General features: G+C 43.7%; 1 protein-coding gene across 1 annotated transcript in view; it reads left to right on the forward strand.

Annotated features, from left to right (window-relative positions):
- ABHD12B (abhydrolase domain containing 12B) overlaps positions 1-17,825 on the forward strand; it is a 46,036-nt gene extending 28,211 nt beyond the window's left edge. Inside the window, exons 3-14 of the mRNA XM_077267375.1 lie at positions 3,641-3,768; positions 4,094-4,196; positions 4,783-4,902; positions 14,436-14,466; positions 14,808-14,853; positions 14,929-15,058; positions 15,286-15,323; positions 15,439-15,518; positions 15,721-15,803; positions 16,654-16,732; positions 17,088-17,209; positions 17,693-17,825. Coding sequence (XP_077123490.1) covers positions 3,641-3,768; positions 4,094-4,196; positions 4,783-4,902; positions 14,436-14,466; positions 14,808-14,853; positions 14,929-15,058; positions 15,286-15,323; positions 15,439-15,518; positions 15,721-15,803; positions 16,654-16,732; positions 17,088-17,209; positions 17,693-17,714 — 982 coding nt within the window. The 3' untranslated portion in view covers positions 17,715-17,825. The remainder of the gene's footprint in view (positions 1-3,640; positions 3,769-4,093; positions 4,197-4,782; positions 4,903-14,435; positions 14,467-14,807; positions 14,854-14,928; positions 15,059-15,285; positions 15,324-15,438; positions 15,519-15,720; positions 15,804-16,653; positions 16,733-17,087; positions 17,210-17,692) is intronic.
- Positions 17,826-18,312: the final 487 nt, after the last annotated feature.

The following is an 18,312-nucleotide window of genomic DNA, read 5'->3' on the forward strand; positions in this document are numbered from 1 at the left end:
ATAAGATGACAATACGGTGTACATAGATTATGCTGCCATAATGTACCAATAATGTCACCATACGATGTGCATAGATTTCACTGCCATAATGTACACATACCTTATGCCGCCAAACAGTACTCTTAACTAATGCCACACAAACCACTCATAAAAATGCTACTCTACTGTACAAATAACTAATGCCACTATACAGTACTCATATATGACACTGCCAGTATGTACATAGATCATACTGCCATTATTACACATAAGTTATGTTTTCATATAGTACTTATAAATGTTGTTACCATACAGTACCCATAACTAATGCCGCTATATAGTACTTATAAATAACACTGCTATATGGGTACATCCTGTGTGGTCTATGGTAATGATGTGATTAGTGTTCCTTTTTTTTCCATAAATGATTCCCTGCGAACAAGTACTGTCAAATGATATAAAAATTCTGGCTGCTGACAGCCACCACCAGGGGGCACTAACAGCATGTGTGTAAATGGAGGCTGCAAAATGATCGATGTTCAGCTCCGCTACTATATGGAAAGATTCAGGGCGATTATTAGTGAAACCCTTTCCCCAGCCATCCCCTCTAGATCCAGGTAAGTAGACCCCTAGTGTAATAAGTGCCCTCTCCGTTCCCTACACCCAATCTGTTCTCAGCCAGGAGGATGAATGGGATTGTCCAAAATGTTATATAGGGCAATTGCTAGTATTACAATTCCTGGAGAATTTATCTAAGGTTGGTGCCAAACCAAATAGTGATGAGATGAGGTCAGATGTATAAAAAATGGCTAAACTGCACGAGCTATATTGCGACACGGGGCCCTGATGTCACCGGACTGTCACATGTTCTATTTCAGTTCCTCCAGCTTTTAAGGTCACATTTTATTACGAGGCTGAAGTTGGTTTCTTATTCGGCAATATTTTCTTTTCTGGTTTTTTTTTTATAGGGTTAACAACAAATAATAAGCATCACGATAATAACATACAATGCAGTGAGATTCCCTGATGTGAATACACTTAACAACAGCTACAAAAACTATAAAACTGGCACAAAAATGGGCCTCAAAGTGGGCACCGAAGGGTGTTTATCAAAGGGTTAAATGACTTTGGGCCACTGATCTCACCCTATGAATACACAGATAGTGAAGCCTTCATCAAACCCAGGTCCCTCTAACCTGGTCCAGATGGGTTCTGGGCATCAGAATTGGCATCAAAGTTGGCAGACAGCCCAATTTCACAGATTTTAATAAGTAACTGATGTTGTTAAGGGGTTAAATGACTTTGGGCCACTGATCTCACACTAAGAATACACAGATGTCATTTAACCCCTTAAAAACATCAGTTACTTAGTGGTGGCCTGCATCAAAAGCCATTTGAATAAGTAGCTGATGTTTTTAAGGGGTTAAATGATATCTGTGTATTCTTAGTGTGAGATCAGTGGCCCAAAGTCATTTAACCCCTTAACAACATCAGTTACTTATTAAAATCTGTGAAATTGGGCTGTCTGCCCACTTTGATGCCAATTCTGATGCCCAGAACGCATTTGGGCCAGGCTGGAGAGACCTGGTTGTGATGTGGGGCGCCCTGTTCTATACACTATGTTCCAAATTATTATGCAAATTACATTTTTATCAGATTTTCCTAAATTGTCAGTGCAAATGACAGTCAGTCTAATAAAAGTCATCACCCGTTAGATTATACATCGAATTTTATTGGAAAAACCTCCCAATGATAACAGTATAATCTCCAAAATGAATAAAAACGTAAAATGCACTGTTCCAAATTATTAGGCACAGTAGAATTTCTAAACATTTGATATGTTTTAAAGAACTGAAAATGCTCATTTGTGGAATTAGCAGCATTAGGAGGTCACATTCACTGAACAAAAAAGCTATTTAACTCCAAAACATCCTAACCGGCCAAGTTACATGGTAACATAGGAACCCTTCTTTGATGTCACCTTCACAATTCTTGCATCCATTGAACTTGTGAGTTTTTGGAGAGTTTCTGCTTGTATTTCTTTGCATGAAGTCAGAATAGCCTCCCAGAGCTGCTGTATTGATGTGAACTGCCTCCCACCCTCATAGATCTTTTGTTTGATGATACTCCAAAGGTTCTCTATAGGGTTGAGGTCAGGGGAAGATGGTGGCCACACCATGAGTTTATCTCCTTTTATGCCCATAGCAGCCAATGACTCAGAGGTATTCTTTGCAGCATGAGATGGGGCATTGTCAGCATGAAGATGATTTTGCTCCTGAAGGCACGTTTCTGCTTTTTATACCATGGAGGAAAGTTGTCAGTCAGAAACTCTATATACTTTGCAGAGGTCATTTTCACACCTTCAGGAACCTTAAAGGGCCTTACCAGCTGTTTCCCATGATTCCGGACCAAAACATGACTCCTCCACCTCCTTGCTGACGTTGCAGCCTTGTTGGGACATGGTGGCCATCCACTACTCCATCCATCTGGACCATCCAGGGTTGCTCAACACTTATCAGTAAACAAGACTGTTTGGAAATTAGTCTTCATGTATGTGTGGGCTTAATACAACCATTTCTGCTTGTGAACACTGTTTAAGGGTGGCCGAATAGTAGGTTTATGCACCACAGGAAGCCTTTTAAGGATCCTACACCTTGAGGTTTGAGGGACTCCAGAGGCACCAGCAGCTTCAAATATCTGTTTGCTGCTTTGTAATGGCTTTTTACCAGCTGCTCTCTTAATCCGATGAACTTGCCTGGCAGAAATCTTCCTCATTATGCCTTTATCAGCACAAACACATTTGTGCTCAGATACAGCCACAAATCTCTTAACAGTACGATGATCACGCTTATGTTTTTGGAAAATTTCAAATGTTTTCATCCCTTCACCGAGGCATTGCACTATTTGATGCTTTTCAGCAGCAGAGAGATCCTTTTTCTTTCCCATGTTACTTGAAAACTGTGACCTGCTTAATAATATGGAACATCATTTTTAAGTAGTTTTCCTTTAATTAGAATCACCTGGAAAACCAATTATCACATGTGTTTAAGATTGATTTCAGTGATCCATTGAGCCCCGAGACACAATACCATCCACGAGTTTATTTGAAAAACAAAACAATTAAATCTTTATGACACTTAAATCCAATTTGCATAATAATTTGGAACACAGTGTATGTCTGCACTGTGACATCAGTGGCCCAAAGGCATTTAACCCTTTGATTAACACCCTTCGGTGCCCACTTTGATGCCCATTTTTGTGCCAGTTTTATAATTTTTGTAGCTGTTAAGTGTATTCACATCAGGGAACCTCACTGCATTGTATGTTATTATTGTGAGGCTTATTTTTTGTTGTTAAACCTATAAAAAACAGAAAAGAGAAAATTGCTGAATAGGAAACTGACCAATAAGAAACCAACTTCAGCCTCGTCATTTTATTCTTCTATTGTGGCATAATTTCTTTCCAATCACTTAATACATGAGTAGTCCATGTACGTCCTTCCTGCTGAGCCTGTGCTAGCATACAACCACCAAACCGGGCAGCAGAGCTGCAGTGTACAGCATGGAGGACGGCATAGCACCTAGCCCGGGCGGTGACTTCTGTGCATTTCTGGCGGCAGCCATGATGTGCTATTATTATAATGCATGCACTTATTTTCCAGGCGGTCTTCCCGTGTGTTGTCCTTCATGAAGTCGTGTGTGATAACGCTCATCGCCATTTATATATGTGTCCCGTTTATCATTAGACTCTTCCCCGCACTTTTGGGCAAGGTGGTTTACTTAAACATGGGTAAGTACCCAGATCTGTACCTGTAGTTTGGTGATGGAGCCTTCAGCTCCTCTGCAGTGATGGGGTACAGAAACGCTGTGTTGGCTTGTTTTTTTCTAAGCCGATATGGATTTATTTAGAATTTATAATCTGTATCAATAAGGAATAATTTTATGCTTGTGGAGCTGGATCCTTGCTGTCTGTAGTCTGCACACAGCACGGGGCAGAGCAGCCGCAGGGTCAGAGGTACGGCCCTGTTCACACCTGCACTGGCAGGTTCTGTCATCAGTCAGGACCCAGCGGACGCTGCACCTTGGGTCTCATTTTACCAATATTGTCTCCATAGTAAAAATTCCGCTATTTGTCGACTTGAAGAACCCAGGAGAAGTCGTGAATCACACGGTAAACTTCTATCTGACATCAGAGGAAGGAGTCACCCTGGGAATCTGGTGAGTAACCACAGCTTGATGGTCGGACTCTATCTATCTATCTATCTATCTCTATCTATCATCTATTATCTATCTATCTATCTCTATCTATCATCTATTATCTATCTCTCTATCTCTATCTATCTATTATCTATCTATCTCTATCTATCCATCTATCATCTATATATCATCTATCTATGTATCTATCATCTATCTATCTATCTCTATCTATCATCTATTATCTATCTATCCATCTATCATCTATATATCATCTATGTATCTATTATCTATATATCTATCTTTCTATCTATCATCAATAATCTATCTATATATTATCTATCTATTATCTATCCCTCTCTATCTATCTATTATCTATCTATTAGCTATCCATCTATTATCTATCTCTATCTATCATCTATCTATTCTCTATCTATCCATCTATTATCTATCTATCTATTATTTATCTGCAGCGCTCAGATAGATTACAAAGTTGCCTATGAAATAAAAATTAATCAGACGGTTACAATTCAATAATGCGTCGAGCGGGGAGCAACGTCTGCTCTCTGCACAGAGCCTCCCCATTAATCATTGCCATCACCTCTTGTAGGCACACGCTGCCTGCCAGCAGGGGAGAGGAGGCCAAAGACAAGGACCAGCGCTGGTATGAAAGATCGCTCGCCGATGACAATCCGGTCATCATTTATCTCCATGGTAATGGAGGAACCAGGTGATTACAGACTTGTCTATAAGGGGAACTTGATTACAGTCCTCCAAAAAATTATATAATGTCCCATCAAGGAAGCGCTGACTCCATCTAGTCTGTCAAACAAGTGATGATGGAGGCCCGAGGCGGCTCACTCCTTATATTGTGCTAAGTGACTCTAATTAGCTATTAGACTGTTATTGTGTGCTGATGATTATGGGTATGTAATCAGGCTTGGGATATACAAGCTGGCACTGTTTATGGGGATATATAGCTAGACACTGATAATGGGGGCAATCTGGCTATTACTGTTAATGGGGTTATAGTCTGACACTGATAATGATTATACACTGGTGCTTCTCACAAAATTAGAATATCCTCAAAAAGTTAATTTATTTCAGTTCTTCAATACAAAAAGTGAAACTCATATATTATGTAGAGTCATTATAAACAGAGTGACGTATTTCACGTGTTTATTTCTATTAATGTTGATGATTATGGCTTACAGCCAATGAAAACCCTAAAGTCACTATCTCAGTAAATTAAAATACTTTATAGCACCAGCTTGAAAATATGATTTTAAAATCCGAAATGTTGGCCTACTGAAATGTATGTTCAGTAAATGCACTCAATACTTGGTCGGGGCTCCTTTTGCATCAATTACTGAATCAATGTGGCGTGGCATGGAGGCGATTTGCGTGTGGCACTGCTGAGGTGTTATGGAAGCCCAGGTTGCTTTGATAGCAGCCTTCAGCTCGTCTGCATTGTTGGGTCTGATGTCTCTCATCTTCCTCTTGACAATACCCCATAGATTCTCTATGGGGTTAAGGTCAGGCGAGTTTGCTGGCCAATCAAGCACAGTGATACTGTTGTTTGTACACCAGGTATTGGTACTTTTGGCAGTGTGGACAGGTGCCAAGTCCGGCTGGAGAATGACATTTCCATCTCCAAAAAGCTTGTCAGCAGAGGGAAGCATGAAGTGCTCTAAAATTTCCTTTTCGGCTGCGCTGACTTTGGTCTTGATAAAACACAGTGGACCTACACCAGCAGATGACATGGCTCCCCAAACCATCACTGATTGTGGAAACTTCACACTAGACCTCAAGCAGCTTGGATTGTGGCCTCTCCACTCTTTCTCCAGACTCTGGGACCTTGATTTCCAAAAGAAATGCAAAATTTACTTTCATCTGAAAATAACACCTTGGACCACTGAGCAACAGTCCAGTTCTTCTTCTCCTTGGCTCAGGTAAGACGCTTCTGGCGTTGTCTATTGATCATGAGCAGCTTGACACAAGGAATACGACACTTGTAGCCCATGTCCTGGATACATCTGTGTGTGGTGGCTCTTGAAGCAATGACTCCAGCAGCAGTCCACTCCTTGTGAATATCTCACAAAGTTTTGAATGGCCTTCTCTGAACTGCAGCCTTGAAAGGATTGTTATCCCGGTTGCTTGTGCACCTTTTTCCTTCCACTCAACTTTCCTTTAACCTCTTTCCATTGTTGGGCGTAATAGTACGCCCAAGTTGGAATCCCTCCCTTTGATGTAGGCTCTGGCGCTGAGCCCACATCTTCCCTGGCACACGTTAGCTGTTTTGAACAGCTGACATGTGCCTCTAATAGCCGCAAGTGGAATCGCGGGTGTCAATCTCTGACAACGGCATTTAACTGGTGCTTCCGGTAAGTGCGCCGGAACTCTGGCCCATCAATGACCCTGTCACGTGATCATGGGTCACCAATGGGTTGGCATGACAACCAGAGGTCTCCAGCAGACTTCTATGGTTGTCGTAGCCGGATTGCTATGAGCGCCGCCCGGTGGTCAGTGTTCATAGCAAGTGAGCATTTCTGCTACACACAGGCGATCTGATCATCACCTGTATGTAGCAGAGCCGATCAGACAACTGCAGCTTCTAGTCTCTTATGGAAACTATTGAAGCATGCAAAAAGTAAAAAAAAAAAGTTTTTACAAATATTAAAATATTTTTTTTTTATAAAAGTTCAAATCACCCCCAATTCACCCCATTCAAAATAAAACAATAATAAAAAATTAAACATACACATATTTTGTATTGCTATGTTCAGAACTGCCCGATCTATCAATATAAGGAAAGGATTAACCTGATCTCTAAACAATGTAATGCCAGAATTACTTTTTTTGGTCCCCGAACGGGCGATCAAAAGATCGTATCTACACGAAAATGGTATCAATAAAAATGGCAGTTCGGTGAGCAAAAAATAAGCCCTCACCCAGCCCCAAATGATGAAAAATTCAGACGCTACAGGTCTTGGAAAACGGCGACTTTGTTTTTCTTCATTAACCAAAAGTTTGGATTTTTTTTTTGCACCACTTAAATAAAAAAGAACCTATACATGTTTGGTGTCTGTGAACTCGTAATAACCTGGAGAATCACAATGGCAGGTCAGTTTTAGCATTTAGTGAACATGGTAAAAAAAAAAAAAAAAAAACTGTGGAATTGCACTTTTGTTTTGCAAATTCCCTGCACTTGGAATTGTTTACCCATTTCCCAGTACACAATATGTTAAAACCAGTTATGTTGTACAACTCGTCCCACAAAAAACAAGCCCTCACATGGCCATTTTGACCAAAAAATAAAGAAGTTATGGCTCTGGGAAGGAAGGGAGCAAAAACCAAAAATGCAAAAACGAAAATACCCCTGGTCGTAAAAGGGAATCTGTCACCCCAAAAATCGTATATGAGCTGCGGCCACCGGCATCAGGGGCTTATCTACAGCATTCTGTAATGCATTCTGTAATGCTGTAGATAAGCCCCAGATGTAACCTGAAAGATAAGAAAAACAGGTTATATTATACTCACCCGGGTCCAGCGCCTCTCATCTTCATACGATCACCGGGAAAGGTCAGAGAAGCCCGGCGCCTGCGCACTGCAGTACTTTGCTCTGCCCTTAACAGGTCAGACAAAGTACGCCTGTGCCGCAGTTGCGGCGTGAAGACCAGAAGAGGACGTCATCGTAAGAAGATGGGAGGCGCCGGACCCAGACCACGACGCCCATCGGCCCGGACCCCTGGGTGAGTATAATATAACCTGTTTTTCTTATCTTTCAGGTTACATCGGGGGCTTATCTACAGCATTACAGAATACTGTAGATAAGCCCCTGGTGCCGGCGGACTTAGCTCATATACAATTTTTGGGGTGACAGATTCCCTTTAAGGGGTTATATGCTTGAATACATCACTCTGTGAACAGCCAGCTTCTTTAGCAATGACCTTTCATGGCTTAGGGTATGTGTCCACGATCAGGATGGCCGGCTGTATCGTCGGAGCGGCAAACCCGCTCAGCGCTAAGCCCCGCCCCCTTCTGTGATGCCATGATGCCGGATGTGTTCATTGCACACATCCGGCATCATCGCACCCCTTGCATAGGGCCCTGTGTTATTCCTTGCGGCGGCGCAGCGTCGCCGCAAGGAACACGGACATGCCGCGATCTTAAAAGATGCGCAGCATGTCCGGAGTCGCAGGGCCGACGGATGCGTGTTTCCACGCATAGTGGAGATGAGATTTCATAAAATCCCCTCCACTATGCTGGAACATCTGGACGCTGCGTGTTTGACGCTGCGGCCCCACGCAGCGTCAAACACGCAGCGTTTCCTGATTGTGAACACGTACCCTTACTCTACTTGTGGAGTGTGTCAATGACTGCCTTCTGGCAGGGGCGCACCTATAATGAGGCCAGTTGAACACTTTGCCTCAGGCGTCAGTACGTCCGTGTGTTGTCAGTGAGTCAGAAGAGCAAGTTGTGGTCGGGACTTGCGAGGGAGCAGGCTGCCTGGTTGCACTTTCAGTTTCAATACAGCAGCAATTGACTCTGCCTCCTCTGCATCTGCCCCCTCCAGCTAGGGAGTGTAAATGATTGGTCCATCTGTAAGTCATTCTACGTCTCTGCATCAAGTGACTGTGTCTGTGTTCATCCGACCCCAGGTGCTGTATATGGGGGGTGCTGTGGTGTATATGGTTGGGTGCTGTATATGAGGGGTCCTGTGCTGTATATGGGGGTCACGTGCTGTATTGTATAGGGTGCTGTATATGGGGGGTGCTGCGCTGTATATGGTGGGTTCTGTATATGGGGGTGCTGTGCTCTACATGGGAGGTGCTGTATATGGGAGTGCTGTGCTGTATGTGGGGGTGCTGCGTTGTATATGAGGGGTGCTGTACACTGTGTGCAGAATTATTAGGCAAGTTGTATTTTGATCACATGATACTTTTTATACATGTTGTCCTACTCCAAGCTGTTCAGGCTTGAGAGCCAACTACCAATTAAGTAAATCAGGTGATGTGCATCTCTGTAATGACGAGGGGTGCACTGTTGTCTAATGACATCAAAACCCTATATTAGGTGTGCTTAATTATTAGGCAACTTCCTTTACTTTGGCAAAATGGGTCAGAAGAGAGATTTGACAGGACACTTTTGAAGCGTGATCACCGAACAATCAAGCGTTTCATGGCAAATAGCCAACAGGGTTGCAAGAAGCGTGTTGGACAAAAAAAGGCCCTAAATAACTGCACATGAATTGGGAAATATCAAGCGTGAAGCTGCCAAGATGCAATTTGCCACCAGTTTTGCCATATTTCAAAGCTGCAACGTTATTGGAGTAACTAAAAGCACAAGGTGTGCGATACTCGGGGTCATGGCCAAGGTAAGGAAGGCTGAAAAACGACCACCTTTGAACAAGAAACATACGATAAAACGTCAAGACTTGGCCAAGAAATATCTTAAGACTGACTTTTCAAAGGTTTTATGAACTGATGAAATGAGAGTGACTCTGGATGGGCCAGAAAGATGGGCCAGAGGCTGGATCAGTAAAGGGCAGAGAGCTCCACTCCGACTCAGACGCCAGCAAGGTGGAGGTGGGGTACTGGTATGGGCTGGTATCATCAAAGATGTACTTGTGGGACCTTTTCAGGTTGAGGATGAAGCTTAACTCCCAGACCTACTGCCAGTTTCTGGAAGACAACTTCTTCAAGCAGTGGTACAGGAAGAAGTCGGTATCGTTCAAGAAAAACATTATTTTCATGCAGGGCAATGCTCCATCACATGCCTCCAACTACTCCACAGCGTGGCTGGCCAGTAAAGGTCTCAAAGAAGAAAAAATAATGACATGGCCCCCTTGTTCACCAGAATCTATGGATGGAAGGTTGTTGAGTGTCATCATAAAGAAAGGTGGCTATATTGGTCACTAATTTTTTGCATCTCAGAAATGTTTATTTCTAAATTTTGTGCAGTTATATTGGTTTACCTGGTGAAAATAAACAAGTGAGATGGGAATATATTTGTTTTTCATTAAGTTGCCTAATAATTCTGCACAGTAATCCTCCTAAGATAGCCAAATCTTAAAAAAAAAAAAAACACTCCAGCTTCCAAAAATATTAAGCTTTGATAATTATGAGTCTTTTGGGTTGATTGAGAACATAGTTGTTGATCAATAATAAAAATAATCCTCTAAAATACAACTTGCCTAATAATTCTGCACGCAGTGTATGGAGAATTTTAGGGTGCATTTTCTCTGGTGGTGCATTATACTATATGGAGGGCTATTTGGGTGCATTATAAAATATGGAGCCAATTATACTACATGGAAACCATTATATTTGTAGGGCTCTGTGGGGGCATGATAATACTTGGAGGGCTATGAGGGCACTGCCCGAATCTCCATCTTGGGACGTTCTCTGCACCCAGCTTGTGCATAGTATTAGATGGCCATAGTAAGTTGCTTTTTGAGTTTTTTTCTGTGGTTTAATAATGAGGGCTATGAGGAAACCTTTATACTTCACGGAGGGCGATTTGAGGGCTGTGTTGGGGGCCATTATACAGTGTGAAGAGATGTAGGGGCTATTATATTGTATGTGGGCCATTATACTACATGGAGGGCTGTGTGGGGATCACAGTTGGGAATCAAACTGTGCCGGAATAGTTGATGGGGGGGTACAGTAGGGTCATCATGCTGTGTGTGTATAGAGGGTCCTGTGAAGCAATTCACTGTGGGGAGAGCACAGTGTTTGTGGGACACTTTTGTTGGCATCACACTTTATGGGGGCAATAAAAGAGGAATCTAGGGGCTTCCATAGGAGGAAAATTACTTTGTAACGGCAGCAAAGACGTGAGATATTATGTGACCCAGCCAAATATTCTTTTTTTTGAGGGAGGGGGCAATTAGAATTTCTGCTGTGGGGCCCCATGATTTCTATGTACGCCCCTGGTGCAGGATGATTGTGTTTGGCTAAGCGTTTTGGGAGAAGGAGGCATGGTCTGTTGGGGAAGACGCACCATCTTACCAGGTTAGTGCAGTTGCGGCTTGTTGATGCTCAGACTGCAGGTCGTTGCATGTGGTGTGTGGACGGTGCTGCATGGTGGACATGTCTGACTGGTCAGTGTCATGCAGCGGCCACATTGGAGCTGCCCAGAGTTTTGTAGGCGTGTGCCAGAGATAATAGGTTCCCAATCAGTGCTGCCTCCTGTGCTAAAAGGAAGCTGGACTGTGTCTGCCTACAAGACCACAGCTCTCCAGCCATCACTGTGTATCTGTATGTTTGTGCCAGGCCTGCCACTGCCATTAATGATCCTTGTTCTGAAGTTCGCCTCAGGCAGCAGAGAGGCTAGGTACACCCCTGCCTTCTGGACATCTGACAAGTCAGCAGTCTTCCCCATGATTGTGGAGCTACTGAAACAGACTAAGGGACCTTTATAAACACTTAGGAAGCCTTTACAGGTGTTTTGATAATTACCTAATTTACTGAGGTAATGAATTTTGGGTTTACATTGACTGTAAGCCATAATCATCAACATTAACAGAAATTAAGACTTGAAATAGACCACTCTGTCTGTAATGACTCTATATAATATCAGTTTAACTTTTTGTATTAAATTAACTTTTTGAAGATATTCTAATTTTGTGAGAAGCCCCTGTATCCCTGAGGCTGCCGTCACACTAGCGGGTTTTACGGACGTAAGAGCGCATAAAATACGTCCGTAAAACACGCCTAACAAACGGCCCAATTATTCCCAATGGGTCAGGTCCTATCAGCCGTATATAACGCATCCGTAATATACGCCTTTCTACGGCCGTACAAAATCGCAGCATGCTGCGTTTGTCAGCGTATTGTGCAAAAAATACGCCAATGAAAGTCTATGGGGGCGAGAAAAATACGGATTCCACACGGACCAGCAGTGTGACTTGCGAGAAATACGCAGCGGTGTTAGTGAAAAGCCGGTAATTCAATTGCCGGCTCTTCATTTCTCCTTCCCCAACCCGACAGGATATGAGACATGGTTTACATACAGTAAACCATCTCATATCCCCATTTTTTTTGCATATTCCACACTACTAATGTTAGTAGTGTGTATGTGCAAAATTTGGGCACTGTAGCTTGTAAAATAAAGGGTTAAATCGCGGAAAAAATTGGCGTGGGCTCCCGCGCAATTTTCTCCGCCAGAGTGGTAAAGCCAGTGACTGAGGGCAGATTTTAATAGCCAGGAGAGGGTCCATGGTTATTGGCCCCCCCTGGCTACAAACATCTGCCCCCAGCCACCCCAGAAAAGGCACATCTGGAAGATGCGCCTATTCTGGCACTTGGCCACTCTCTTCCCACTCCCGTGTAGCCGTGGGATATGGGGTAATGAAGGGTTAATGTCACCTTGCTATTGTAAGGTGACATTAAGCCAGATTAATAATGGAGAGGCGTCAATTATGTCACCTATCCATTATTAATCCAATTGTCTGAAAGGATTAAAAAACACACACACACACGTTATTAAAAAGTATTTTAATGAAATAAACAAACAGGTTGTTTTAGTATTTTATTGTTCTCTCAATCCACCCGGAAGACCCTCGCTTGGCAAAATAATAAACCAACAATATACATACCGTCTGATGAACGGTCAGGTCCCACAAAGTAAATCCATCTGAAGGGGTTAAATCATTTTACAGCCAGGAGCTGCGCTAAAGCACTGCTCGTGGCTGTAAAAACCCCGGGTGCTGAAAGGAAAGCTGGGTGATCTGTACTTACATTGAGTTGCGGTGAGGCGCCCTCTGGTGGATGTTCTCATGATCTGCAGCCTTGGAAAAGTTCCCACGCTCGAGTTCATATGAGTTCATCCACCAGAGGGCGCCTTACCGCGACTCAATGTAAGTACAGATCACCCAGCTTTCCTTTCAGCACCCGGGGTTTTTACAGCCACGAGCAGTGCTTTAGCACAGCTCTTGGGCCTCGACCAATCACAGACGGGCACAGTATCGACGTAGAAATCCCGCGTCTCTGATTGGTCGAGGCCGCCGCGAATTCGCCTCGACCAATCAGCGACGGGCACAGTATCGACGTAGATGTCATAATGGTTGCCATGGCGACGATGATGTCATAAAGGTTGCCTCGACCAATCAGCGACGGGCACAGTCTGCTGCGAATTCTGGAATCATCATTGTCCATATACTACGGGGACATGCATATTCTAGAATACCCGATGCGTTAGAATCGGGCCACAGTCTAGTGTGTGTGTGTGTGTGTGTGTGTGTGTGTGTGTGTGTGTGTGTATATATATATATATATATATATATATATATATATATATATATATATATATATATATATATATATATATATATATATATTTTTTATTTTTTTTTCTGTCTGTCCTGGAAATCCCGCGTCTCTGATTGGTCGAGGCCGCCAGGCCTCAACCAATCAGCGATGGGCACAGCATGGCGACGATGATGTCATAAAGGTCGCCTCGACCAATCAGCGACGGGCACAGTATCGACGTAGATGTCAATGTTTGCCATGGCGACGATGATGTCATAAAGGTTGCCTCGACCAATCAGCGACGGGCACAGTCTGCCTCGAATTCTGGAATCATCATTGTCCATATACTACGGGGACATGCATATTCTAGAATATCAGATGCATTAGAATCGGGCCACAATCTAGCGCGCGTGTGTGTGTGTGTGTGTGTGTGTGTGTGTGTGTGCGCGCGCGCGCGCGCGTGTGTATGTATATATATATATATATATATATATATATATAATGTTTTACTGAACATTTGAGCACATAAATCCATTAGATGTCGGTTTTGCAAGCATGCGAGAAAATCTCGCAGTACGGATGCCATACGGATTACATACGGAGGAGGCCATGCGCAAAATAAGCTGACACACCCTGCCTACGGATGACATACGGACCACTATTTTGGGAACATTTCTCCGTATTACGGCCGTAAAAAACGGACCGTATTGTCTTACGCTGAGTGTGACGCCGGCCTGACATTGATAATGGGGGCAAACTGGCTATTATGGTTTATGGAGACATAGTCTGACACTGATAATGGGGGAAGTCAGACTTGTACAGCTGATGGTATCGCTGGCACTGTTAGTTGCAGTGTTATTAGACGCCGGCCCGATGCTGTTCATAGCAGCATTCTAGATTAGTTGTCCATACTGCCTACAATCAGTGAGCCCCCTGAGAGATTGTGTACCACCTATATCCATCTGTCACTTGCACTGATCACCTCATTGTCCTTTTCCTCTTCCTCCAGGGCCGTAGATCACAGAGTCCAGCTCCTGAAGGTGTGTCCCCTCTTAAGAGGATTTTCCTGCGGATAGTTTCTTATAGAGGGGCGGATACCCCATATGTGCAGCCTGATGCCTCCAGAATCTCGGGCCAGCACAGCTACCTTCATTATCAGAGGCTTGTACGGCTGATGGTATCGCTCTCACTAATAGCAGCAATGTTAATAGACATCGGTCAGTACTGTTTATGGGGGCATTCTGGCTGCCATTATAGGTGGTCTAGCTGGCCACCTATAACCATGCTCTAGAGTCTAGACCAAGCGTGCCCATAGCGTTGGCAGCAATATGTCCATGCTCTGCGGACGCCCCCTGCTGACCACTTGCGGAATCTCTTTCAGGTCCTCAGCAGAGCCGGCTTCCACGTCTTGTCTCTGGACTACAGAGGTTCGTCCAGTTTTACTAGAGATTAACCCTCTGTGACATATTGCATGTTTATTATCACACGTTCTGATTTTACAGGCTTCGCTGACTCCACCGGCCAGCCCAGTGAGGAGGGGGTGACCGACGACTCGGTCTTCTTGTACGAGTGGGTGAAGGCTCGGAGCCGAGGAAACCCCGTGTGTCTCTGGGGACATTCACTAGGTACTGGGTAAGTGACTTAGAAAGGGGCGTTACACAACTAGCTGCCCACAAGAATGAGGACCGCCATTGTTCCCAAATAAAAGCCCCAAACTTCTAGGTTTCTTGTTCCTCGGTGTTCTATCCTCCCGGAGGGGCTTGGTACTGGGTGTAGTTTTCGGTGTCGTGGACTTATATGTGGTCACCCAGCTTGCACAGGATCAGATAGTAATTGTTTTTTGTCTTCTATAATTATAGCATTGCCACAAATGCAGCCAGAAAATTGCAAGAAAAAGGTGAGTTATAGTTTGCTTTTCAAGACCACTGCTTGCAGTCATAGAATGAGAACCCATCATCCAAAGGATGAAAATCTGTCCTGAGGGTTACATGACTTCTTTCTTGCTCCTGCAGGTAGTCCGGCCGACGCTGTGATACTGGAGGCCCCGTACACCAACATCAGAGACGCTGGTGCCTTCCACCCCTTTGGGAAGGTGAGTGTAGTCTGATGGATGGGGGCTGTGAAATCCCAGAGACGAGGACTTCTTGGTGACTCAACTCTCAGAAATTGACTGTGGTCACAGAACGAGGACCCAAAGTCGCCATCGAGCCCTCATCGTCCAGTCTCTCTGCTGCGCTCCATAGGCTTCTATGAAAAAAAAATGTAAACTTGGTTTTCTCATCCTCTCCTTACAGATTTATCACATTTTCCCAGGATTTGAGTATTTTTTTCTGGACACTATGGCGCTGGATAATATTGTGTTTCCGAGTGATGAGAAGTAAGTACTCTCAACATCCATTATAACAGTCCTATATGAAATGATATATTTACAAAAAAGGGACCTCCAAGTGTTTTATTGTAATTTGGGTAGAATTTAGCACTGCCTCCGCAGGGGAGATGACGTATTACATCTTCCCTCATCAAATGACTAGGCTGCCTAAGTAACATACGGACTGGAGCAGACCTCCAGAGTGGGATGCTTGTGTAGCTGGTCTGTACCGGGATCAGAGATCCCACACATTCATACTGCAGTTCATTGTACAGTAAGAATTAGGTTACGTTTAAACAGGACCTGTTGCTTGCCTTGATCATTTTTTTTTTCTGTTCTCCTGAATCTGGCGCTGTGTTTCTTTTCTTCCTGTCCCTCTCAGGAAGAAATCCGCATGCGTTTTTTGAGTGTTACCGTGTTTTTGGTGTGTTTTTTTGCGGATTTTTCCGGAGGTTCCCAATGCAATAATATAGTGGGAAATCCGCAAAATTTATGAACATGCTGCGTTTTTTTCGCGGAAAAAAAGACATCATGTGCACAAAAATTGCAGAATGCATTCTAAATGATGGGATGCATAATGTATGCGTTTTTTTCACGTTTTTATAGCGAAAAAAAAACGCAAAAAATCTGCAACGTGTGCACACAGCCTTAATCTTTAGGCCATGTCTGGTATTGCAGCTCAGCACAATGGACTTCATGTTGCATTACCTGGCACAACCTGAAGCCTAGAGTGGCGCTATTTTTTAGTGCACGAAGTAGTAACACAATAACTATGCTGGGATATTACTAAGCATTGGGGTTTCTTGTCCAGAAAATAATTATTGGGCTGATCACACACAAAAATCTGTTTCCCCTGCAGTATGAAAATGCTGAGCAGCCCCATCCTGATCCTGCACGCAGAGGATGACCATGTGGTACCCTCATCAATGGGGAAAGAGGTAAGTCAGGATGGGCCAGAAGGAAGAACATAGCTTACTGGGCACCCCACCATGCCAACCTATCCATTGGGGGGAACCTTTTGCCCATATAGAGGTCTCCTAATTAAAGGGCTTGTCTGAAATTGGGCTTTATAAGCAATAATGTGACCCCTGAACACTAACGACTAAAGGATCGGTATTGATATTAGTCGTTAAGTTCTTGGGTCATTGACTAAACTGGTCCTGTCTGCTACTCGGCTGTAACAGCACACACAGCCGGCTGAAAGTGTGTGTGGGGGGCTTTTTTTTTTTTTCACAATCATTAGTAATTCACATTATTTTCTCTTCATGGAGATTTTCCTTCTTTGTTTTCCAGCTCCATGAGATTGCTGTGAACTCTCGTCATCCCAGACACGTGAAGTTGGTCTTGTACCCTCCGGAGTTCGGGTACAAACACAAGTTTATTTATAAAGACCCCAAACTGGGAAAGACTCTGTGGTAAGTGCCGAGATTGGGCCTCACCCTTAATGGATATAAAAAATAGTCTCAAACTTTAAAGGGTAGCCTTGTTGTCATTATTAGGGACTCCAGCTTTCTGCTGCTGCCAGTCACCCTATACTTGGGGCACAATGTGCCATCTTAACCCCACCTACATTTTGGGGGGGGGGGGGGGCGCGATTGGGTCAAAACAAACTAGTGAGCTACTTACCCTCCCTTAAAAGGGGTTGTACTGGATTATAAAAAAAAAACAAGCATTTGTATGTGGTATTGCAGCTCGGTTATAATCACATATATAGATCTGAGCTGCAATACCAGACATGAACAGAGGATGGTGCCATTTCTAATCCTGGCCACTCCCTCCAGTTCTGGCTTTAGGGGGTCTGGGTATTGGGGCATCCAACTGTGAATTGGGCCCAGTTTCTTAAATTCATCCTTGAAGTCCCTTGTCCATTGTGAATAATTCTGTCACTTCTTCCCCAGGGATTTCCTGAACACCATGTGAAGCGGCCATCATCCAGCACCGCGGGACATCTGCGTAAAATATTGTATTACTTTCTTCCCTGGTTTCTTGATGTATCATAAGTTAGTAGGAAAATAAAGAAACATGACCAGAGTTCTCTCCATATTATGAATCCTGTACCCTGAGCACTAATCACGGCAGGGATGCTGGGAGTTGTAGTTAGGCACAAAGATCAAGGCAGACTTCTTAGGAAGCTTTTTAACCAGGCTATTCAGTGATCGGGCAATGAGTAGAGCGAATAGTGCGCTTGTCTGTACGCATGACATGTGTCCATAATGCAGACATCGAGATCAGTGGGGGATCAGTCCCATGTTTAAAGGGTTGTCGAAATAGTTCAGACTGAGCAAATAAAGAGTCACAAAGGTCTTAGTTACTTACCAGCAACTAATATTTTGGAGCCCATGGCAGCACCACAAGAGAGGAGATCCACCCTTCAGGGACAGGAAGCCTACCGACATAGAAGGGAGGCACATCTCCCATGTGTCAGTCGAATTACAGAGCCCGAGAGGACCTGCATGGTTAATGGCACAAATTTACAATACCCTAATAACGAATACCTTCACACTCCTGAATACTTACA

Source organism: Ranitomeya variabilis, chromosome 1 (assembly GCF_051348905.1).
Source record: "Ranitomeya variabilis isolate aRanVar5 chromosome 1, aRanVar5.hap1, whole genome shotgun sequence".
NCBI lineage: Eukaryota > Metazoa > Chordata > Amphibia > Anura > Dendrobatidae > Ranitomeya > Ranitomeya variabilis.